This window comes from Erythranthe guttata, chromosome 9 (assembly GCF_056151865.1).
Source record: "Erythranthe guttata isolate IM_541 chromosome 9, IM_541, whole genome shotgun sequence".
NCBI lineage: Eukaryota > Viridiplantae > Streptophyta > Magnoliopsida > Lamiales > Phrymaceae > Erythranthe > Erythranthe guttata.
The window spans coordinates 4,244,212-4,269,844 of NC_142541.1; the positions used below are offsets into that span (position 1 = coordinate 4,244,212).

Here is a 25,633-nt window from a genome sequence, read left to right on the forward strand (position 1 = left end):
AGTATGAAAAGATAATATCTTAAAATATAGTTTTATAATATGTTCTTTTATAAAAGTTCAATATATTTGTTTCAAAAGTGAGGAAAATATAACTCCCTCACTGCAAGAAAGTTCGCATTTGGCTACAACAAATTTCGTTGTGGAAAGTATATAATTTCGTTGTTAATTCCATTGGCAACGAAAATAAGTCGTTGCTAGCTTCGTTAGTTTTTATTTGTTACGGAAAGTTCGGGGCAACGAAATAAAAGTTGTTGCCAATATATTTAGTTTGCACAACAAATTCATGTTGTTGGCAAATATTTTTCGTTGCCTATACATTTAGAATGCACAATGAATAAATTTTGTTGGCAATTATATGTTGCCTATACATTTAGAATGCACAATGAATAAATTTTGTTGGCAATTATATATCGTTGCCAATGTATTTTGTATACACGACGAATTTATTTTCGTCGACAATAGTATACACAACGAATTTATTTTTGTTGCCAACAATTTATTTCATTGCAAAACATATGGTCCGGATTTTTAACGAAAACCGACCCACGTCCACCACAACCACCGACCCGACCTTTGGGCCGCCGAGCCACTTCGGAATACGAATAGTTGGGTCGAACTCACGACCAGACCAACGGGCTAATAAATATTAAATATATGGAAATATGACAACGGTAGCTCATTCAAACCGCTGGGGCAACACTATATTTCTGTAAATTGGCTGAAAATAAATTTATAAAAACTAGATAGACAAGGAAAAATGCTTAATATAGTTATATAAATAAATAATATGTCAAAAAAATAATTTACAATAAAATTAAATTATAAATATAACATCTTGTCATTAATTCTCCACTATTAATAAATGTATATATACTTAATTTTAAAACCCATATAAACAATTGATTGAACAAAAAATTGCATGAGTTACTGTTAGTTAATATAAACAAATAAGATTTTTCTTATCATATTTTATTATATATATATATATATATATATATATATATATATATATATATATATATATATATATATATATATATATATATATATATATATATATAATAATAATAATAATAATAATAATAATAATAATAATAATAATAATATTTACATTAAATTAAAATCAAGAAAAAATAGTTGGTTTGTAAATTGGCAACGATTATATTTTGTTGCCAAATCGCTTGGAGCATTTACAACAAAAAATTTCGTTGTCTTTCGTCACTTACTGGCAACAAAATTAATTTGTTGTCGTTGTATATGTATTTACTACAATTTTATATCGTAGCAAAAAGAAACAATCTTTTGCAAAAAATGAAGTTGTTGTCTTACATTAAATTCGTTGCGAAATATCAGTGTTCTAAAAATCGGCCGAGGCGGCCGATTAATCGGTCTCCGAGGCAGAGGCGGTCCAAAACCTTTACGATTTCAGTGTAAAGGTTTGAAAAATCGGTTTTTTGCCTGTGAGGCGGTTTTAAGCGGTCTGAGTCGGTCCGAGCCGGTCTGAGGCGGTCAAACCTTTAAGGCGGGTCAAACTCGGTGGCAAAAATCGGTCAAAAATCGGTTGAAAATCGGTTTTTTTTTTTTTTTTTTTTTTTATAATTCAAAATAAAAGTTGGATTTTAATAAAAGAAAATATGAGTTTATGCCTTATTTTGTTTATGTTAATTCTTATTATGTATGCCACGAATGTTCAAAAATAAATGTAAATTCAAAAAAGAAAAATTTTATTTATATTTTATAAGGATATTTATGTATTATGATCTTATGATTATTAAACTTTTATTATGTTATTAGGATATATACATGATGGAGATATAACTATGTTTAAATATCTTTTTATATATGTTTGGAGTATTTATAAATAATATTTAGAAATATATTATACTAAATTTTAAAAACCGATTTATTTCCGATTTATCACCGATTAATCACCGCCGCACCGATTAATCGTGAGTCGGTGCCTGACCGACTCGGACCCGATTACCGATTTTTACAACCTTGCGAAATATATATAAATGATACTATTCACAACAGTAGTTTTCGTTGCCTATGAGATTCAAAGGAAACAAAAATATCTTGTTACAAAAAGTTTATTCTTTAGCCACAAATACTATATTTCGTTGCTAAAATATAATTATTGTCAACGAAATTAATTTCGTCCATAAATACATTGTTGCCTATTTTACATTTTCTTGTAGTGCCTATAGATTTTTATTATGTAATATATGCCCTCGATTTTCCAAAATAAGTGCAATAAATTATAATTTGGATGAATTAAATTTTCCTTTTTGCATGTTGGAAATATGATAAGATTATAATAAGATTATACTAATTTAATTAAAATTTTAGCAATTTAAACCTATTTTTACAATAGTTCTGAACCTATATCATTTTTCAGGGTGCTGTCTCAAACCCTGAGAATTTAGTAAGCCCCCTATTATGTGATCCTTGGTTCGCCTCTGCGCACATGCACACACATATATAGTGTGTGGATGCATGTAAAATAAGTATAGATCTATACATGTGTACAATAGAATATAATCCGATGAAGTTACCAGGTATAGCATGTAAACAAATTGAATAAAAAACAATACAAATAAAACATGTTAGACGTATACCAATCCCACAAACGAAACGAATTATCAAATCGGTCGTTATTGCTACGTAATTTAATCTAGATTTATGGAAATGGTCTGAAGCTTGATTCCAGTTGAATATGACTTAGTTTAAAGGGTAAATAACGCTTTACAATGTAGAGGGTTTAATGTCGTTTGATCGATTTGAGGGAATATTTTTTTAAATGAAATTTAGAATCACATCTTTAGTACAGACGAACTTAATTTAGATTGTGACTCATTATCATGTCTAATGTGGTGTTTGCAAAAAAAATATTTAAAAGCAGAAATTATAGATTGTGAATTAAGTTGGTTTTTAAGTGCTTATTTGTAAAAGTTAGGGGTGATTGCAAATTTAATGGAATATAAACTTAATAGAAAAAAGTAGGGTCATGGGTCTTAACAAATTATAGTTTAAATGTACTTATTTTAAGAGAAGGAAAAACAAATGGCTATTTTGCAATTTCATAATAAGATTTCATAGAACAATTTTGTTTATACGTATAGCACAGTAGATTAATCAAAGAAAGAGATGGCCCCCTCACCTAATTAAGGTGAGCAACCAAACAAAACTTGTGATGTGGTAAGGTCAAAAATATGTTTTAACTATCAAAAAAAAAAAAAAAAAACGTCAAATATTGCCCACCAAACAACCATTTGTAACTTATAATGTCATCAAGTAATTAATTAATGTGCTCTTAAGACTATAAAATGTGATCGAACTTCCAAGTCTACCCTCACGTGTTCATATTTCTAGAGCTCTAGATTATCTCATGACTTCACCACCTAATTTATATAAAATATTATAAATATCCTAATGCACCATTCTCCCGTATATTTGTTTAGTCATTATTTGTTCTAAGTTTTTTTCTTTTCAATAAAATATTCAGTACAAGATATTTAAACTTTTATAACAGACGACTTACATATTATGTAACTTATGTTAATGCAACAGAGCATTTTAACTAATAAGTGAAAAGGGGCTAGACCCATGCGGCCATGCTTATTTAAAAAGGGGATTTCACTACTATTATATATATATATATATATATATATATATATATATATATATATATATATATATATATATATATATATATATATATATATATAAAGGAAAACATCAAATTGGATTGAAAAAAATAGAAACTGGGTGAAAATTAAACTGGTTTCATGTTCATTTTACTATAATCTTTTATTTCAGATATACCAACATACGCTAACTTTTATTTTGAGCAAAAAATACTGTTAAATTGGTGGTCATGTAAATGTTTATAATATGTCATATGAATCTACTTATGTCGTATTTTAATATAATTTTTAAATTGACTTAAAGGCAAAAGAGATATATCCCCTAAACTTAGAATAATAAAGATAGTTTGTCATGCATAAAAATCCTTATAAAGTTCATCCACCCTAGTTAAAATTCAAATCGCGTTCATCATTTCTTATCATGCATTTAACATCTTCACTTTTTGCATCTAACATTCTAAATATTTTATTTCTACACAATTTCTCATCTTTTTCTTTTCTTTTTTTCGTTTTACATTTTTGACACTATTATAAAATTTATTTTTCCTTTATTTGTATATAATCCTACAACATACAAAAATAAAATATTTTTTTCATTTTTAATTTAAAATACATTTTTTAATTATTTTTTATATTTTATCTTTTGTCGATTAATGTAGACATCTACAGTAACATAGTCACTATCCTCAATTGTAGGCATTTAAAACTTGAATTTCACTTCACTGTAGGCCCTATATTTGTACATGTATAGTACGTATATATGTAATATAATATGGTGTACTTAGGGTCTGCCCGGGGTGGGGCGAGCAGGGCCCACGCCCAAGACCCAAATTTTTAAGGAGCCCATATTTTTCATTTTTTTGATATATATACTTATATTTTTTTTTATGTGTAGAAAAAGTTATTTTTCTATTTTTTTAAAATTATTCTTCTAATGTCTTAAAAAATACCTTTCTATTAATTTTTTTTAAGCTTAGCTTAAAATATACAATTTAAAATCTTTATTTTATCCAAATAAAAATTATTGTATACTTCTCTGACATTTGATTTATAAAAGTATGTTTAAATATATATTAATATTTTCAATCTTTTTTATTGATAATGAAGTTTATATTAATAAATATTCATTTATATTATGTTAGTAAACATACTATTCAGAAGAAGAAAAATCGGGGTGTTGCCCCGAAACTCTATATTATTAAGGGAACACTTTATAGTCTTGCCCCGGGCTCCCAAATACGCCGGATTGGTCTTGATGTACTATGATGTATTATGACTTACTATGGTATTAGTATTAGTATTAATATTAGTATTAGTATTAGTATTAGTATTAGTATTAGTATTAATATTAGTATTAGTATTAGTGTTATTATTAGTATTAATATCAGTATTAATATTAATGTTAGTGTTAGTGTTAGTATTAACATTAGTATTAGTATTGATATTAGTCTTCGTATTAATATTAAATGTAGCATATATAAGAATATATGACAATGTCGAGAGCTAAGAATAGATGTGGCATAAATATACTCATCATGTCACATCAGGAGAGAAATGTTACAAGCAATTTTGTCTAAAGGAATTTCCTCAACGAACATGAAAGTACATCGCAATAATTGTTTATTGTGATTCACTAACACATTTGTGTTTTTAAAATTATTTATATGTATTATTAATTTACAGTGTTAGGTTTGTTTGCACTTAATGTTAATTTTATTGTCAACTCAATGAAGTTCTTTTTAATAAAGGTAATTTAATATAAATTATATTTATTTTTTACACTTTAAGGTGATTTATGTTTCAGTAATCTGTATCACTCGTTGCATATATGAATTATGAAAAATATGCAGGTTACTCACAAGGTATCAGTATTTGAGTTATAGGAAATGTCAATGCATGTGCTATAAAACATTATTTTGATAATTGTGTTTCATATTAGCAATCCCAGTACATTGGACGAGATAGTTACACCATTTGATTCAGATGATGTATGTTAGTTTTTATATCACAATTTTTCGTATTTATATTTTAACATGTATTTTGTTCAATTTTGTACTTAAATCAAATGGAATGATATTTTTCTTTTAACTTTTTTGTTTATATCGTATTATATGTCAATTATTATAAGTTTTTGTTCGATTATTTTATTTAAAATATATATATATATATATATATTTTTAAATTTTCCTTGTGCATCGTACGAGAGAAATACTAGTGTATATAAGAACTAGATCAATGTATACAAAGTTTTATAATTTTATTTCAGCTTCAGCCAAAAAGTATATTCGAAATCATTAATAGAAAAACTCATCTTTTCAACTGCACGCAACGCACCAAAAATGCTATTTACTTCCTAAGTTCTCACCTACTATTGATGTTACATTACATGTCTTGAGAAAAAAAAAAAACAATCAATTCAATCTCAATATTATCAAAATCATGCGAAGTGAATTATGTTTGAAGTTTGACCATATATAGCAAACCACAAAAGAATATGTAAATTGTATAAGGAAAAATACAATTATAATCTCTCAAATTTGCATTAATTTCATATTTCGTCCTCCATGTTTACAAAAAACACATTCGGTTCCTTATGTTTCAAAAATTCAACATCTTTAGTCATTTTCGTCAATTTTTTATTAGATTTAACGAAATCAAGTGTGTGTCCATGAGTGCCTTAAATGGCAAACTAACGGTAAATTTTTGTTAATGTATTGAAACATGAGGGACCAAATGTACTTTTTGTGAATATGGGGACCAAATGTGAAATAAGAGAAAACTTGAGGGATGAAAATGTTAATTTTCCGAAAATTGTATGTATAAACCACATGCATTAAGTAAATTAAAAATTACATCATTGAGGAGCTATAAAATAAAAATGAATGCTAATAGCTTGGCCCGCAATGGATGTTCTTGTTGGTGGAGCAGAAAAATGTGATGTCAATTGACCAGAATTCGAATTTTCTAGTCAACACTTTCTTAAAAAGCAAAACAAATTGTAATAGTATTTTCATATTACTAGAACCCGATGAATCCGATCATAATTAAAGTAAGAACCAACTCGAATCCTATTCTAAAAAATAGGAATGATGAAAAAACGGGAATGAAAATAATAATTGTTCCAAAATCAAATTTTTTTGGATTGGAAGTGTGGAGATATAAAAATTCCTTTTTTATCCAATTATAATGGAAAATTTATAATAATATTTACATCATACACTATTATGGAGAAAAAAAAATAGAATCTTTGAAGTCATTTGGTAAATTAAAATTGAGTTGAAAGTATAAATCTCCTATGTGATTCCGATTTTTCTATAAAAATATTTTATCAATATATACATATAATTCCGAATTTGATAAAAAAAAAGTTTGAAAAAAAATTTAGAAACCAAATTTTGTTAGTGAAAAAGAGTTGGAAATTCACGGAGTTCTGAATCCCTAATGAGGCAATTTTAGTACAATACAACCTCGATAAATTAACAACATCACTTAAATAACAATTTCTTTCAATCCCGACTCAGTAAAAATATACTAAGTTATTAGTTCGATAATCTAATATGTCGCTAAATTAATAGAATTTTACTAATCGCAACTATATTAATTTATAAAAATTTAAGTGTAATAGAATAATATAATATAAAATTTACAAAATGAGAGTGGTAGTGGTGGGGTGGGGGTATATCCATAGTGAATTAAGGGGAAGAAAAAAAATCCACGTCTCCAGTTCCAACAACACGTTGGTGATTGTTAGTTCCATTTAGTTGGCCTTTCCATTCCTTCCAAATTTCGCCAACCATCGTCGCCGCACCTCCAAACTCTCTCTCTCTCTAAAACTCCGCCCTTATTAATTCGAATACTAAAACCTTCTCTCTCCTCTCTCTCTCGCTCCTCTTTCTCTCTCTAAAACACTGAATACTAAAACCTTCTCTCTCTCTCTCTCTCCTCTTTCTCTCTCCTCTTTCTCTCTCTAAAACTGAAAATAATACTACTCATCATCATCATCAAATTTCAGAATGGTGGGAAAGAGCAGCTTTAGAGCAATAATGAGAAGATCAATCTTCACATTCCTCCAAAACTTCCACCACTTCACCGCCGCACCATCCCTCCTCCTCCTCCCCTTCGCCGCCGCAACCCTCCTCTCCCACCCCATCCTCTCCTCATCCTCCTACATCTTCCCCATCATCCACGGCCGCTTCACCTCAATTTTCCTCGCCGCCGGCTTCCCGCCGTCGTCGCAGCTATTCTCCATTCTCAATCTCAAGCTCTCCCAAACCCTCCTCTCCTCCATCTTCGTCTCCCCCTTCACCCTCTCCTTCCTCCTCCTCTCCAAATCCTCTGTAATCGCCTCCCTCCAGAAAATCAATTCAAATAATTATAGTAATAAAATAATCACAATCTTCAATCGGCTGTTCGTCACGCAAATCTGCAACTCGCTGGTGATTCTCTCCGCCAACGCCACCTGCTTCTCTCTCCTCGTCATCGCATTCAACGTTTCCGATCTCATTCTAGGGCTTTCTTCTCACCCCAGATTCGTCCTGCTGACGTCAGCAATTGGCGCCGTCGTCTACTCCGTGGTGCTCGCGAATGCGTGCGTTGTGTGCAATTTGTCCTTGATTTTATCTGGATTAGAGAGGAAGAAGAATAGTAAGAAGAAGAATTGCTGTGGGTTTAGCTCGATTGTGGATGCGTGTGTTGTTCTGATGAGGGGGGGCGGCGGGGGTGGGGTGGCGCTGTCGTTGGCGGTGGCGATGAATATGGGGATGGCGGCCATTGAAGCTCTGTTTCAGTACCGTGTTGTTAGAGCTTATTATTATTATTATCGAGGAGATGGTGGTGACGTGGCGGCGTTCGATTGGACGGTGGTTTTGGAGGCGGTGGTGATTGCATACATGTACGGCGTGGTGGTTGTTCTTGATACGATTGTTGGTTTTGTGTTCTTGGAGAGCTGCGAATTGGATCGTTGCAGAGAAATGGAAGTTTAGGAGAGCGTTTTGGGAAAGTAGACCGGTTCGAATTTGTTCTGTAAATTTTCTGCACACACACATACACACACTAAAGTTGGTAGAAATGTGATGTTTATAATAGTGTTTTTTTTCGGAAATATTACAGTTTTCACCGATTTTATATTTGGTCTCGTATGTTCATAAAAAAATACATTTAGTCCCTCGTGTTTCAGTAATTTAAATTTTTTGGTCATTTTCGTCAGTTTACCGTTATCCTGTCAGTGAAGTCATTGATGGACATAGGGTTGATTCCGTTAGTTTTAACGAAAAATTGACGGAAATGACTAAAACTGTTGAATTTTTGAAAACATGAAGGATTAAATGTGTTTTTTGTGAACACGGGGGGCTAAGTGTAAAATTGGTACTAATGCGAGGGACTAAAGCTGTAATTTTCCCCTTTTGTTTCTTTGTGATCTTATTAATAGAATGAATGAGACAAAGTAGGATGATCATCACATCTTTGGCTTCACTTGTGTTTTTCCAAGTTGGGATTTGTAGTGAAGAAAAAAACTTGTAGATTTTGTATGTAGAAGATTGAATGATGATGATGGCATATTATTTCTACTCTTTTAAAAGTGTTTTATGATGTTGTAATAACTAGTATTGTTTTCCCACGCGATGCACGATATATCATTTCAAAAGTGAAAATTAGAGAAAAAAAAATAGGGCGAATGGCAAAAAGGCCCATCACATGGGACTTAAATGCATTTTGTTCCACAAAAAAAACAGTCTCTCAATTAAACCATCTTCATGTCTTTAGTCTAAAATACCCTCCATAATATAATTCTTATCAATTCCATCCATTATGCTCTAACTTCCTTAATATTGTACATTGACCCCGGATTTAAACAAATATATCACATTAACCCCCAAAATATTTTTTTTCTGAATTTTTTTTTTCCGGCCAGATCTCCGGCGTTGACTTTTTTTTTTTTTTTTCCTGAAATTTTTTTCCGGCCGGTCAACCACCGGTCTCCAGCGTTGATTTTTTTCTTTTTTTTTTGAATTTTTTGTTTCTTAGAAAAAAAATATTTTAATTAATACTACTGTCTTGGCTATTAAATTACTGTCTCAGACAGTAATATTACTGTTTGGGACAGTAATATTATGAATATTATTTTCCCGAACAGTAATATTATTAATATTATTGTCTAAGACAGTTAAATTACTGTTGGAGACAGTAATTTAGCAGCCAATGCAGTAATATTAATTAAAATAATTCTATTTAAGAAAAAAAAATTCAAAAAAAAAAAGTCAATTAACAGTTAAATTACTGTCTTCGACAGTTAAATAACTGCTGGAGACAGTAATTTAGCAACGAATACAATAATATTAATTAAAAGTATTTTTTTTAAGAATAAAAAAGTCAATTAACAGTTAAATTACTGTCTCCGACAGTTAAATAACTGCTGGAGACAGTAATTTAACAACGAATACAGTAATATTAATTAAAATATTTTTAAAAAAGTCAATTAACAGTTAAATTACTGTCTCCGACAGTTAAATAACTGCTGGAGACAGTAATTTAGTAGCAAAGACAGTAATATTAATTAAAATATTTTTGAAGAAAAAAAAAATCAATTTACAGTTAAATAACTGCCGAAGCCAGTAATTTAGCAGCCAAGACAGTAATATTAATTAAAATATGTTTTTTAAGAAAAAACAAAATTATAAAAATAAAAAAAAAAATAAAAAAAAGTCAACGCCGGAGACCCGGCAGTCAACGGCAGTTGACTGGCCGGAAAAAGGTTTTTCAAAACAAAAAAAAAAGGTCAACGGCGGTCTCCGGTGGTGGCGGGTCAAAATTGAAATTAGGGTTAAAATTGGTTAATTGATGAAATTGGGCTAAATTGGGGTGTAAATCATGAAATTGGAATTGAATTGGGTTTCAATGAATTGGGGGTAATTTTAGTATATATAAAAGAATTTTCCTTATTTGCAAATAAACTTGAATTAGCTGGATTTATTTGAAAGACAAAAAAGTTAGATGTCCCTCTTTTAATTAAGTGCCCTTGTCATGTATTTGCCATTTGCCCAAAAAAATAATTGCAAATATGTAAAATATCTCTTACATGTCAAAATTTATATCTGTAACGACGACCTCATCTCGTTTTGTCAATAATTATCTATTTTGTGTTAAATCTTGTCTTATAAAGTTTCGAACTTAGTTACTCTTTTTAACGAATTTATGGTTAGAACGTATTAATTTTGATTTACTCTTGAGTCTTGACACTTTTCATTGATGTTATTCACGTTTGTTTCAATTTAAGATTTTACGCATGGTCGTTTATTTTAATTTCTAAATAATTTCGCGTAAAACTTATAAATTATTACAAAAAATAATACATTTAAATTATGATGGGTTTCGACTTATAAATTATTACAAAAAATAATACATTTAAATTATGATGGGTTTCGACCCGTGAAGGTTGAGTCCTACTATAAACGCGACATGGCTTTGTCTATCCTAAACCTGTCGAAAATCCACAAGTTTGATTTCTTAAAATCAAGAATCGTTGGTTGACGGAATGAGGGTGAGTTTTGCTAGAACCCGCCGGTTTATGACATGTGCACATCCCTAATACATATCTTTTTTTTCTGGATCAAATAAGCAATTTTTATCTCACACTCACCTTTTAAGTAAAAAAAGATTACGACCAACTTGTGTAGCACGGAAACATCAACTTCTCAACGTTTCCACGTTTCGGAAACATTTCGTGTCGGAAACTCGAACACACCTGCCGCGGGCTACCGGACACCTTATGGGCCATTTTGCAATTTTTAAAAAGTTAGAAACATGTTTGCATAGCAAATTTTCAAATATTTTTGTTGTTTCTCAAATTATTTACAAGATTTAATAATCAGTTGCAAATTAATAGTTCATAGTAAAATTTATTTTCAATATGTTTGTATAAAAATATATAAAAAGAATTTATATATAAATAAAAACTTATATATGTTTATATAGAATATTTATAAATACACCCCTATACTTTTAATATTTACACTTTTCCCCTAAGTTCCCGTATCCCCATTTTTGGGAAATGCCGTTTCTCCGTTTTCCCGTTTCCGTATCCGTGCCACATAGCGACCAACACTCCTCGTACTTTCGCATTTAATTTGTAACATGATTTGAATTTTGAATAAACCAAGAGAGGTAATCGGTCGTCTTCACATTTGCAAATGAAAACTTCACTTTGTTTCTTCTCGGATGAATCTTGAATCTTTACATGAACATATTTGAAGGTTAGGAAAAGTTGGTAACCATCTTCAATATCTATAATACATGTTTTAGGGCCAAAACTTGTCAAGAAAAACAAATTTGTGATCATCTTACAAGTAAAGAATTCAACTATTTCATCTATGGTACTGATATCTATGCTACAATCAGTGAGTTGCCTACATAGTTTATTATTGTTCGTCTTGGTTATTTCTATGCTACACTCGGTGCAGGTTACACCGAATCAATATTTACCGTTGATCTACACATACCAATGTGTGTGTGTGTGTGTGTGTGTGTTTGTGTATTTATAAATAGTAAATAACTACGCGATGAATTTCATCCAGTGTAGCATAGTATAAACCTTCATCTACAAAGTGAAAGAATTGAGTACACTACTCTTTAGAGCCATTCTATCATTTTAGCCTTTTGCCCGCTTTAAACACAACAAAATTAGTTGCATACAAAATCGAGTTTTTGTAAATATTACATCTTTGTTGTTTTTGTTGATAAAAGCTAAGAACCGTATCTGAATGAACAGTACACTAGAGATTCGAGTATTCCCCCGAAAATCAAAAATTCTAAAACTAAAAATATATACCTCGACTACAACACTATCCACTAACACATCCTATTTCACTCTATCTACCCTCTATAATTCCTATTCTATACAATAAACAGCAGGAACGGTTACAAACTCAAACCCGACTATTACAAAGGAACCAAACCAATTTATATGCTAAAACAAAGAATTAGTGGTAATCTAAATACATGTTAGACTCTGTACAGATTGCCGTGGTACATTCTGGCGAAAAGATTTACAGTTTCAAGTGGTATTTCTTCACAATAATGAGCCAAACTCACCGGATTATTTTATCCTGCTTGCAATACTCTCTCCAGATATATATGACAGCACAATACACATATATCTCTGATAACTCATCTCCTCCGAAAAGCACTTCTCCAAATTGGCTTCTCTGCAGAGAACTTCTGGTTTTGTAAAGCTCGACAGAACCCCGTTTTCTGATAACGTATTGCCAAAATATTCAGCAAAAGGTGAAGGGCCTGTTTGGCTGGTCAATCCTGCAGTGTCTGTGAGGACCGGAGATATCTGCCTTTTGAGAATTATTCAATTCTCAGCTTCTTGAGCCTTTCTTTGGCGTACTCATTCCCTTTGCATTCTCCATTTCGGCCTCCTTTTGAGCTTTCTTCTTTTCTACTTCAGCTTGCTTGCAATTTTCTTCATGAGCTTTCTTGAACAACCTCACAAAGTTCAAGAGGGTCGCAGTAACTGCGTAAATGATAAGACACGGTATCAGTAATCTAAAAACGTCAAACATCCGTCCCTAGGAAGATAAACATATATTGTTAACCTTGCTCGAATGGGAATTTCGCAGGATCTTCACCAAAATATAGAGCCAGTGCATCTGCATTTCGTCCCTGTCAAAAAAGAAAACATTAATGAATAAATATATATATATGAACACCATAATTTATTAAAGAGAATAATCTGATATTCCGACATAATCTATGATATTGTTCAGGCAGATAGTTACCGCATCGGAATATAGACTTGTTACAGCGGACACTTCATTCTCAGCAATACCGATAAATTCCTTCAATGTCTGTCATATACGGCAAGTTTATCGTGTTAAGAAAAGTGTAGAAATGCTTTCCAATCATTTGTGTAGGTAATTATAAGAGATTAAAAGATTCTCTCTACAAGGAAACTTCAAAAAATATGAATCATCAAAGAGGACACAGTTTAAGGATACAATGGCACGTTTAGACAAACAAACAATACATACAAGCAAGAAATTGCGGAGTAAAAAACATTTTATGCCAGAATACCTTGCGAAACGTTTCAGATACAGGCCCGTCCTTGTCCGATGCGTCAAATTCCTGTTTCACCTTCTCGAAACCTTTGATTATGGCTTGCATTTCTTCTGCCAAAGATTTCAGTTGTATCTACAAAATCACACGATTTTCATGAAGTTATTTACACTACTTGAAAATTATTCACCTAGAAGAAAACAAATACGAACCTTCGAGGCAGCTTCCAAGCTAACAAGATGTTGATGAAAGTTTAAAAGAGCTGGTTTATGTGAGGCAAGCACCTGAGAAACAAAGAGGACAAACTCACACACAGTGCCAGATTTACAGAATAATCCCTTTATATATGTTACGATAGCAGCACCTTCATGTAAGTAGCCACATACTGAATAGAAAAGCCAAAAGATACAGTATATTATAAACAGATTATATTATTGAATGTGCGTACTTTGTGTATCATATAGAGATGGGAAACGAGTCCTAACATGGAAACAATTCAAAAAAAGGTAGACAAATTTTATAACCTAAGATAGACATGAACTACTAAACAGACACATATAAGTAACCTCAAATAGACTCCTAAATATGTTCGAACAAGTCTGATTGAATTACCATAGATTTTGCACTTAGAGACTGCCTTTGAACTACAGGTATTCTATACACACACACACACACACACACACACACACACACACACACACACATATATATATATATATATATATATATATATATATATATATATATATATATATATATATATATATATAGAGAGAGAGAGAGAGAGAGAGAGAGAGAGAGAGAGAGAGAGAGAGAGAGAGAGAGAGAGAGAGAGAGAGAGAGAGAGAAAGAGAGAGCACATAAAAATAAGACCCAAAAACATTAAAAAAAAAAGGGTAAATACCTGACAAAGATAATGCAAAAGTGTCATCTTGCTATTGGATGCACGTGTATCAGAGAGTTTCAAAAGACTATCTAATTTGAATCCAAGAGCAGCACCTGGATTTATAGAAAGTAAAATATTCAATTTCAGTGCTTTCGACCCGAGCACAATTAAGCTGTAAAATTTTTAATTTACGCATGGAAGACTATATCCTAGTGCTTTCCAACTGATTCCTGCAAAATCTATTATGTTTTAAAGGAAGGTAGATGCTAAATATAACAAATGGTAGTGAAGAGATGCAAGCCACAATGAACCTCAACAGAACATAAATGAACATGTATTTAGTCGCATTGAAAGGTTTATGCCAAAAGAATTCTACTATATATGCATTCACTGCTACAAGCATGCAAAATGAACATCCATACATTTAGGCCTCGTTTTGTTGGGGAGACTAGTCATGATTAACTAAATAATTGGACTTTGTTTGATGTTTGGTGTACCCAAATAACTTCCCGGGTGAACCCGGAAATATTAGGGAGTTTTTTAATTGAACTTTCCATGGTCCCACTAATACAATTTGGGCTCATTGAATTATTTAATCTTATCTTGGCTAATCTTATCTCGCCGATCAAACGAGGCCTTACTAGATTCATTTATCACAACACCATAAAGTTAATTATGCTGTTCTAGACCCGAAAATTATAACTTCATCAATTCTGATAAAAAAAAGGTTCATACCTCTGGCAGTTCCTTGATTCAATGTATTTCCAAGATATAAAATATTCTTCATGATTTCTTTCAGTTCGAAAGATTTTCGGACCTGATAAATAAGTACATGTAAAGTTACTAAACAATAACAATAACAATATATCAATATTTAGTAGAATTGTTTTTTATTCTGTAGATTTTTCGTGATACCTCGTCACAAGCAGAAATTACAGTGTTCAAGCTCGTTTTGAAATCTGAAACCTGATATAAAAAGCCATTTTAAGATAACTGAAAGATCATAGTAATTTTCAGAAGTTCATTAATATCAAGCAAACCTGAGAAATGAATTGGATCTTAAATAAGAAAACCCTTAATTTAGATTCGACTCGTGGCACCTTCATCAGCTCCATGAAAAACTGAAAGATGGGAGTAAAACGTCCAACAATGTACCCGTTTAGCATCATACAACATCAGTGATAGTATGGTTATTTAAAGGGGAAACTGAAATTAATTGGAAAGAACGAATACTAAAGAACCCAGAAGGCAAAACCATGAAATATATAGCTTCTTTTTTTATGTAAAAAATAAAAACAATTGTCAGACTACTATCACCATAACAACATATATGGAGCTTCTTTTTTCTTTTTCCCAAAATCAGCAAGGCAAACCATGATTAAATAAGTTAACTCGTGCCTATTTCAGAACTGCCAATTAAAAAGTAAAAAATAATTTCGTACAACCGATGACAAACTTGAAAATTCTGTTTAATAGCATTGATCCTCTATAAGAAACTTTAAAGTATGTTTCCTGAAAATATTAGGTGGACAGATGTATGTACAGTTGTACACATCACGTAATATTTGAGTTGACTGAAAATTTCTTTGCAAGATATTCTACAAATATCCAATCTTAGTGAAGGCATTGGCTCCATATCTGAAACAATCAACTAAACTAAATTGATCGCGGACAAGGATCTGGAAAATCAATTCATAACTGTTAAAACTCCTTTTTACCTCAACATGCTTTTATGCTGTAGCCTTTCCAAATTTAGAATGGGGCATTGTTTTTTCTTCTTTTTCTTTTTTTTTTTTTTTATGAAGAATGGGGCAATTTCATATACAAGAAGTAACCTTTTCTATTTATCATCATATGGTGGTGAAGCTACACACAGTTGTACGACGTAATTCTCATTCCCTTCTGAGAATTTGGACAAACGATAAGGCAAATTCCTTTCTCACAGAAAAAGAAATGCACCTACCACAGTACAGAAGCATTTCACCTAAGGAGATCTAAATCTCATAACAGTCGGAACAATTGCAGTTTACTTTCAAATGTTTAACTACATTTCACTAGACCACAGAAAGAAACAAGTGTTCATAACAAATGGTGGCAACTATATGTCTATATCTCTTTCTATATAAATCAAATCTAGCTTTACTTCTACACAACCATCTCTTAGATTGGTTTGTACTTAGGCAACATTACAAGATTCTGTTAGCAAATGAGGTGGAGTTCATTCACATATCACACATACAAACATCATAGTATGATAGAGTCAATTAGATCCAGTTCACTGACCTGTTCACACTTCCCCAAATTCTCCTTGTCACCCGTGTAGGCCTAAAAGTTACATCGCTATATTCCATTAAAAGAAAGTAATTGGCTACATGAATTAGTGGAAAATACAGTAAAAGTTATAAGTCTTTACCTTAAGAAGCTCCATCTCTTCCTTAGTTGGACAAAATTTAATGAGATTTTCTACTTGATCAGCATCCAGTATTGATTCATCCATTGCAAGTGCTGCAGCCTGTCAAGTGAACCATCTACGTAGTTAAAAATATATATATAATTCATCATGCAAATGCACGGTTAGGATATTAAGTGAATACAAGGAATTTATTTCATTTGCTTTCACACTACTCAAATATGAATAAAAATCTGAGAAAAGATTAGTACTTTAATAATAGATCTGCAGAGATTTGCAGATTATGACTTTCCAGGCCGGACTTAGAGCCATTTGGTTTCCAACTATTGATTAACATAAAACTAAATTCTGTCATAGTTTTATTATATTTACGCATCTATGACTTGTTATGAAAAAAAGAATGTCAAGCAAAAACAATTTCATAAAATATGTTGCATATTTACCATTTACATCAAAACAATCTTTTACTGGCTGCTACAAAAGCTCGATAATCAATAACATAAGTCTGACATTTGAGAGACATTTTATTTTCAGCTCTATCTAGTGCCTTCCTGAACTTAATGTTCTATCACCATTTATTTGCTCTCATAATTCTTCATTGTTGCTTTTAAATGCTAATTGTTTGGTTTGTCTGGGAATTTTCAGATAAGTGATGAATGCATATTCTTCATTTATGTCCACATGCATAGATGTCAATCTTAAACAGCAGATGCAATTAAGAATTAAAATACACAATTTCAGAAAGAAAATAATAAAACTAAAGCAAAACAAAGGCATTAGACTATTTTTTAGAAATAACTGCATCATTAATTATCTTGGAAGCTGCATCAAACATATTAAAAGATTTTAGAAACAAAAATTTACATGTAAAGATAAAGAGTAAATGCTCAAAAGGGAACATGCACCGTCTTTAGCTTACCATCATGTCAGGAAGTGGCATTTTCACCTTTGTGAGCATAATTTCAGTGTTATTAGCTCTCCTTAGGTCAACCTACAAGAGAAAAAAAAACAAAAAACAAAAAAAAAACGAGTGCGATTGAGGAACTGGATGTTAAAATGCAAAGCTAATTCTCTCAAATCCTGCAGTTGGACCACCCCAGCAGTTCCCAAAAGACACGACCCAAAACAAGAAAAATGGGAAACTAAAAGGTAAATTCTAGAAAGATTCTCTAGAAAATAAAGATTTGAGAATCTTGTCCGAGTTGACTATCATGTAGAAATCATCATCTAGTCTATGGCACTTGTTTAATAGGAGATAAATAGTCTTCTAATGCTGAACTTAGTCTACAATTACATTCTAGTACCACATATGGGCATTAAGAGTAGGGTTTCCGTGATATATCAACGTCCAAACACTTCTAATGACCTTGCATATCTCACAACCAAAGAATAGAGACTCAACGCAGAGATGCCAAATTAAAAAGATGAAAAAGGGTGGACTTTAGCTGTTGAAAATGTTACTCATAAAAAATGTACAAGAAGCACCAAAGATGTGATGGGTATAACATAAGTTTGCTATCCTGAGAAAAAAACTGATTTCACATGTTCTCCTTCTAGAGTGTCTACAATAGATAACCTTTATAACCCAGATAACAGTATTGTGCTTCATTTTCTTCAGCATCTTACTAGTCGCTGGTTTCCCCAAAAATCATTATGTAGCAGATATTATAGATGGTATTTTTAAGATCTCATGCTATACGAGACTCATATCAACTACCTTAATCAGATAAATCATTATAATTCCAAAAGCATATGCAAATATTTAGATTTCTCATTCCCAGTTGTCTCAAACAAATTACTGGATTCGTAAAACATTACCAGATGGATTTTTTCAGGCTTAGATCCAGTAGAGTTTCGGCGTCCTCCAGATTTTCCACCTGAAGTATCTGACTTTGGTACTATAGCAGAGAAAAGAGTCTCAAGCTCCGATACATCAAATTCTGGTGACCTAGAGTCAGAGGGCAACATATTAGTTACCTGAAAATATAAAGAAACAATAAAAAGAGAAGAAATGGAAAACCAGAAATTCGTGGACGGCCTTTCTTGCAATATCGTTAATTGATTTTAACATTTATGAAATGAAAGAGAATGTCATTAGCTTCTTATTTCCATTTTCAAGGAAGAACATAGAAAATCCAAGTAAATTACTGAAGTAGAAACACAAACAGGCGGCGAATTTAAGCGAGAGAATTAAATAATTCGAGAAAGAGAAATACACTTGCGCTTCCCCATATCTCTGCAATTCTTCCCACAAGCTTCCTTGTATTACTCTGGTCACCTTGCTCCAATGAAGGGGCTTCATGGTAGATCTTCGAGGTGCTGCAGCAGTTGACATCCCAGGACGTGAAAGCCCACGTCCTCTACCAGAGAGCAAGCCTCTGCCATCTGCTCCAGGTCCTTTCGCACCCAATGGAGGAGGTGGAGGTGGTCCACCTCCCGGAGGTCTAGGAGGTCCCGGAGGTGGAGGTGGGCCAGGTGCACGGCCTCCAGGAGGAGGTGGTGGAGGTGGTGCACCTCCAGGAGGTCTAGGAGGTTCTGGAGGTGCAGGTGGGCCAGGTATACGACTTCCAGGAGGAGGTGGTGGAGGTGGTGCTCCTCTTATAGGTGGAGGTGGTGGAGGGCCACCAACTGAAGGTGGGGGAGGAGGTGCTGGGGGGCCACGCATGGGAGGCGGTGGAGGTGGTGGAGCTCCACGAAAGGGAGGAGGTGGAGGGGCTGGAGGAAGTGCACCAAAAGGAGGAGGAGGGGGTGGTGGAGGTGGACCACGAGGCAGGGCTGGAGGAAGTGCACCAAAAGAAGGAGGTGGCGGTGGTGGTGGAGGTGGACCACGAGGTGGGGCTTGAGGAAGTGCACCAAAAGAAGGAGGTGGCGGTGGTGGTGGAGGTGGACCACGAGCAGGGGGGGCTTGAGGAATTGCACCAAAAGAAGGAGGTGGCGGTGGTGGTGGAGGTGGACCACGAGCAGGGGGGGCTTGAGGAATTGCACCAAAAGAAGGAGGTGGCGGTGGTGGAGGTGGACCACGAGGAGGAGGAGGTGGGGGAGGGGGAGGAGCTGATGGAGTTCTAGAGTTTTGCGGAGGAAAAGAAGAAACTCCATAAATGGGAGGTGGAGGAGGAGCAGGTGGTCCACCATGCGAGGGAGGTGGTGGGGGAGGAGGAGGTTGTGAAGGGCTATGCGAATGAAAAAAAGAATCCCCATGTGCAGAAGGTGGAGGTGGTGGAGGTGGAGGGGATTTTCCCATGCTGGGAGAGGGTAAAGAAGATGCATGAGTAAGGGGTGGAAGTGGAATAGGAAAAGAACTTGCAGGTGCAAGCATAGAACTCACTGCTGACCAGGGTGGGGGTGGAGGTGGAGGAATGGTTTTCTGCACAGTTGGTCTCAAGCTTGTACCAGTAGATGGGGTAAAAGGAGGCGGAGGTGGAGGTGGAGGCGGAGGCGCAGGCAATAACTTGGAAAAACTAGCACTCTGAGAAGATGGTGGTGGTGGGGATAGGGGTGGAGGTGGAGGTTGTGGAAATGATCTTGAAGGCAAGAAAGTAGCACTACTTGCGGATGAGAATAAGGGTGGTGGAGGAGGAGGCGGAGGTGGAACTGGAGGAGTTGCGGATGAAAGGCAGTTTACTTCTTCATCCAGAAGAATAGTTGTAGGTAGCGAAGGTTTGTATATCAAAGCAGGAGGAGGAGGAGGAGGTGGTGGTGGTGGCGGCGGCGGCGGCGGCGCAGCTGAAGGTGGTGGAGGTGCTGAACTAAGTTCCTGGGATTCACATTCCACCTGGGTTACCAAAGGCAAAGTCGGGGAAGAAGCTTCTTGAGCTGGTGACAGATCTAATGATGATGGATAAGATACATACTTTTGACGGCCCGATGCAGAAGTTTCTGAAGAGGAAGCAACAGATTGAGACTTAGATTTTCCTCTAGGTGGGGAATCTTTGCCAACGGCTAATGCTGCTGGAGCACTGTTATATCTCGATGGAGTAGCCGTTGGAGGATAGTAAACATGCATCGAATTAGAGTAAGAACCTTTGTTAGTAGGTATCCACTTAGATGAAGCATTTGGCTTTGCTAGTCTTGCTACAGGAGGCTGTAACTCTTGTGGCTTAGATTTTGAACTGGAATTTAGCTGCTTTTTAGAGACAGTTGAGAGCCCTTTATCTAACTTCTGCTTATTATTATTATTATCAGCGGTTGACTTCAGTTGTTGGCCCTGCTTCTCAGTACTCTTCATTACAGGAGGAACTTCTTCATTTTGCTTATTGTCTCCTTCTTCAAGCTTATCCAACATACCAGCATCAACAGATTTAATTTCAGCATTATTATTATTTAGGGGCACTCTGCGGTCATGTTTGGGGATTTCCTCGTCTGGTGCACAGTCTTCAAATGCGTGATGATCCGAATCATCCTTCAAGGCTGCTACTACTTCATGGTGATTTCCATTGTCCTGAGCAATAGATCGAACTGTATTGTCATCAGAATCCACCTTGCTATCGTGCCCATCAACTGCACTGAAGATCTCTTCTGCCTCAAAAAATTCCTCAGCTGAGGCACTTTCTGTTTCATTTCCATCTTCACTTACTTCTTCTTCTGCTGTGATAACAGATGAAACAGAATTTGCATCTGAAAAGAGCGCCTGATACACCCAAAAAAAAAAAATTACTTTTTAAAGAGCTGAAAGTTTCACAAAAACTAAGAAACATAGCACAGGGAACACAAAATCTTACCTCTGCTTTGAAATCCCTCGAAAATTGGTCTTTGGCATCCCAAAGAATATCAACTTCATCGCGGTTCAGCACCAAGACATTTGAACGGACAAAGGCCGTATGAAACATAACTCTAAAAATCATCTCTTCCCTCAGAAAATCATCCTCCAAATGGATGCACTCAAGAACAATATCTCCTTGAACACGGCAATGTATATCAATTTTCACTAGTTCACACTCTTCCTGCATACACCACAGATCAATAACACCACCATAAAATTGTTTTCATATGAAATTTCAAACGATTTGTTGTAGCATTACCTGTTGATAGAAACGGATACGCTTTTTCACTTTCGAAGTCGAAAACAAAAGCTTAGAACTTCTGCTGGATGTTTTCGAAGAAGGATCCTGACCATACACCCGAATTACTGGTCGACATCCTCTTCCACCGTCATATAAAGGAAGGGTCCTAAGTATAATACAGTCCAAAGCCAGAGGTGTATCTGAGGGTGGCCAATCCGAACCAATGTTTCTTCTAGCTATGTACTGAAGATATCTGAGCTGAGATGGTTGAGGATTCAAAGGAGATAGAATATGAAGAAGCTCCCTCGATGCCTGCTTGTATACCATTTCAAGAGTCTTCTGTTCACCATTGTACTGTTTCCTGTACAGAAGAAGTCCAGCGAGCATAAAGGCAAGCACGGGCCAACCTCCCCTTTCGCAGTGCATTAAAAGCACGTTTTGTTGTCCTTCGAGCGATAACCAGCTCTCACTCGATCGTAAAAAGTGGTGGATCATTTCTAAAGGTAACAGTGGACACCCTTCGTACTGACGAGGGTAATCCATTACCGTCATGTCGTACTGAGATAACGCATCGGATAATTGGCTCCTCCTTTCTCCTTCTTTGAAATTGAAAACCATAAAAGCAGCTTCCGGGTAGTGTTCTTGTAGCTGTGCGACAATCCCGTTCATATATGTTCGATACTCGTTCTCGTCGAGTACATCGGTGGAGAAGCAGCAATCAAACACTAGATATAGAAGCAGAAATCAAATTAAATCAAATGACATCATAGTGCAACAAGCAATCTGAAAATTACATCTTTTGAACAATATGAGATTTTTTTTGAAAACTAAACTAGCAATGCGTAAATAAATACCTCGTTAATCTTATTAAATTTTATTTGCAGCGCAAACAAAGAAAATATTGGGAGGAATCAGAAAATGAGCATTTATACGGCAAACCCAAGAAACCTGGATGCCATTCTGGTATCGCAACTATATTCCACCGTACTCGAGGGAGAAAAAAACAGTAAGTCGATGAAATGTCATCAAGGGATGTAATCCAACAATTTCAGGCAGCTAAATAATCCAACACTACATTTTGAACCTCATGACACCGTAATTTCACGTTAATATATAAATTCAGCTTCAATGATAACAAAATTTAAGAACGGCAAAACAATTGCTAAACTCTACAGCATCCAGCAGCTCTTTTCACTGGTGGAAACTAAAATTATAAACGGATTTTCAGTCTTTCTATAACTTGTTCACAAAATGCCTCCAAATATCAGCGAATCAGTTAAAGACCTAGCCCGAATTCAAGCAAAGTTGAGCTCGAAGTTCACACAATTTGGGGATAATTAACCCCGAAAACTGCCGGCGGTTCGATTAAAACTCCAATGCAAGTCGAATTTAGAGACTAAAGACTCTACAATTCAGATACTACCAATACTGAAGAATTAAAGCTGTAAAAAAAAAGGCGTACCGTAGACCCTCTCAGAGATCTCGAGCAGCCGATCCGGCGGCTTCCGGTAGAAGAATCTTCTAAACAGCGCCATCTAATGGCGCTGTTTTCCCCCCTGATCGAACACCCAAAACCCCCCTTTCGACAATTCAATTTTGCCAAAACTTCACCTGAATTTGACCCAATCAGCTAACAGATCTTCACAGCTCGCTCGGTAATCTCCGCCACAATGCAACCGTATCAAGTCAACCAACACAGATCAAAACACCGCGAGCAATCGGAAACCCCAGCTGGAGAGGGTTTGACCTCACAGCAATCCAACAGTATATTAAAAAAAAAAAAAAAAAAAAAAAAAAGTAGAAACGAGTTGAGAAAAATCACTGGACAAAATCAAAGAGGCACTGACAGTAAACAATCAGTCAATTGCGAGTTTCTAGGGTTTACAAAATGGCGGAATGAGAAGAGAAATGATAGTCGGTTGTTGATAATATGCGTTCAATTTTGGGTTTTTGGAGCGTTTGCCATTGCAAAAAGGTAAAATTGATCACATGAGAGAGAGGGAGGAGAGAGAGAAGAGAGAGAAAGGAAACGTAGTGGACTAAAGGAAGATGAGCAGACAAAGTCCGACCCGGATATACAGTAAAATATGACCCGGGCTTTGATTTTGTCTTTTTTTTTCTTTTTTTTTTTTTTATCGGTTTTGTTTGTTGTTTTGTGTTTTCAAACTCATGTGTGTTGGATTGATGGGTGGTTGGATGTGGATGTCACGTGGCCATATCTTGACAACGATTAACTGACATTATTCTTGTGTCTAGTAGTAGTTAGTATATTGGCCGTGTTACTACTATCTTTGACAATACAAAACTTTAATGGGAGATGATAAATCCGGGTTTCATTTTTACGAATATCGTTTTAATGTTTAGAAACCTTCCATTTCTAAGTTTACAAAACCAAATTCGTGTATTGTACTGAAATCGACTACAATGACTGCAGTCCACTATAGTTATTTATAGTCATCTTCTTTCTTTTTAGTGTTTACCTCAAGTTATGATCAAACGGTTGTATACACATATGTATACACACATGAATATAGTCGATTATGTACAAAAAAAAAAAGAAAAAAAACTTTATCCACTCCAACAACAAAATTCATAATTTAAATCTTTATATTATAAATCAACTTGTAACCAAGAAATATAGGTCGAAAAACACGATCATCATCATTGATATAAATTAGAAAACTCACATAACTTATATATGACTTATACATAATTATATGTTACTATATATTATGACTATACGAGTATATTCATCTGTACTGTGTAATCTACAGTCGACTATTGCTTGCAATAAAGACGTTAAATTCGTCTACCATTTCAACCAGATCTTTGGCACCTTCAAGGAGAAGATCCATTGCTTTCATTAAGCTGGCTTGAAATACATAAGTCAAATTCTTCTACATCTTCAACCAGATATTGGGCGCCTGCAAGGAGAAGATCAATAGTTTCCATAAAACTGCAATTGTAAAATCAGACAAAACTATGTTTTTAGTTTTGTTATTTGGGAAGACAAGACTAGTAACATTAGATATAATGTTTTATTCCAATTAAATATTAGTGTAACCTATCAAAGATTGACAAAGCTTCGAAATACTCAAAATGAATGAAATTTGAGAGAAAGAATAGCTTTCCATCAAACCACGAAGGACTCCTCAGCCTAATTGTCTCCTTCCAAAATCCTATCCGCACCAATCGCCCAAGGTTCAGTGTGCTCAAGGCGAAAACGTCACAAAAACAATTAGATATAAAAATTGAATGAAATTACCATCAAAAGATATATATCAAGAATCCAACTGTTGGTCCGACCGTCAAAAAATAAGCTATATACCCCTCTGAGAAGACCCATCATCGTCGAAATACGTGTGCACGGTAAATCAATTTTAGAAACATATGCAAATCTCGATGAGAGGAATCCGACGGTGGTTAAATCATCAAATTTCGACCGCGAAAAAGAAAATTATGACTCCAAGAAGCACCATCGTCGGTCGAAAACTTATGGGGCAAAAATTCAGATCTGAGAGTGGAAGAGAAAGAGAGAGCTGGTTGTGGGTTGACTATGGTTTAAAACTGATTTTGTAAAGATAGTTTAGGTACTTTAAGTTGTATGTCAAATTTCAAAACTAAAAGATATTTA

The 25,633-nt window shown here is 34.3% G+C and overlaps 2 protein-coding genes across 4 annotated transcripts; one reads left to right on the forward strand and one right to left on the reverse strand.

The window, feature by feature from the left end:
• Positions 1–7,660: 7,660 nt before the first annotated feature.
• LOC105959741 (uncharacterized) lies at positions 7,661–8,629 on the forward strand. Its single transcript, XM_012983880.2, has one exon. It carries the CDS (start codon positions 7,661–7,663, stop codon positions 8,627–8,629), a length of 969 nt encoding a protein of 322 aa, XP_012839334.2.
• A 3,678-nt stretch (positions 8,630–12,307) lies between these two features.
• On the reverse strand, positions 12,308–23,937 carry LOC105959740 (formin-like protein 20). 3 transcript variants are annotated; one of them, XM_088823582.1, is made up of 18 exons: positions 23,462–23,796; positions 22,018–22,724; positions 21,718–21,939; positions 21,020–21,626; positions 19,216–20,875; positions 18,818–18,947; positions 17,919–17,990; positions 17,003–17,101; positions 16,873–16,914; positions 15,630–15,710; positions 15,505–15,555; positions 15,325–15,406; positions 14,608–14,702; positions 13,916–13,987; positions 13,722–13,838; positions 13,427–13,495; positions 13,244–13,310; positions 12,308–13,161 (listed from the first exon to the last, which is right to left on the reverse strand). In XM_088823582.1, exons 1-18 carry the CDS (start codon positions 23,532–23,534, stop codon positions 13,007–13,009), a joined length of 4,401 nt encoding a protein of 1,466 aa, XP_088679708.1. In that variant the 5' UTR covers positions 23,535–23,796; the 3' UTR covers positions 12,308–13,006. The 3 variants fall into 3 exon arrangements, 2 of the variants coding, with proteins under 2 accessions (XP_088679708.1, XP_088679707.1); XR_016033686.1 differs by having other exon boundaries at positions 16,873–16,929; positions 19,216–21,626; positions 23,462–23,937; XM_088823581.1 differs by having other exon boundaries at positions 19,216–21,626; positions 23,462–23,937.
• Positions 23,938–25,633: the final 1,696 nt, after the last annotated feature.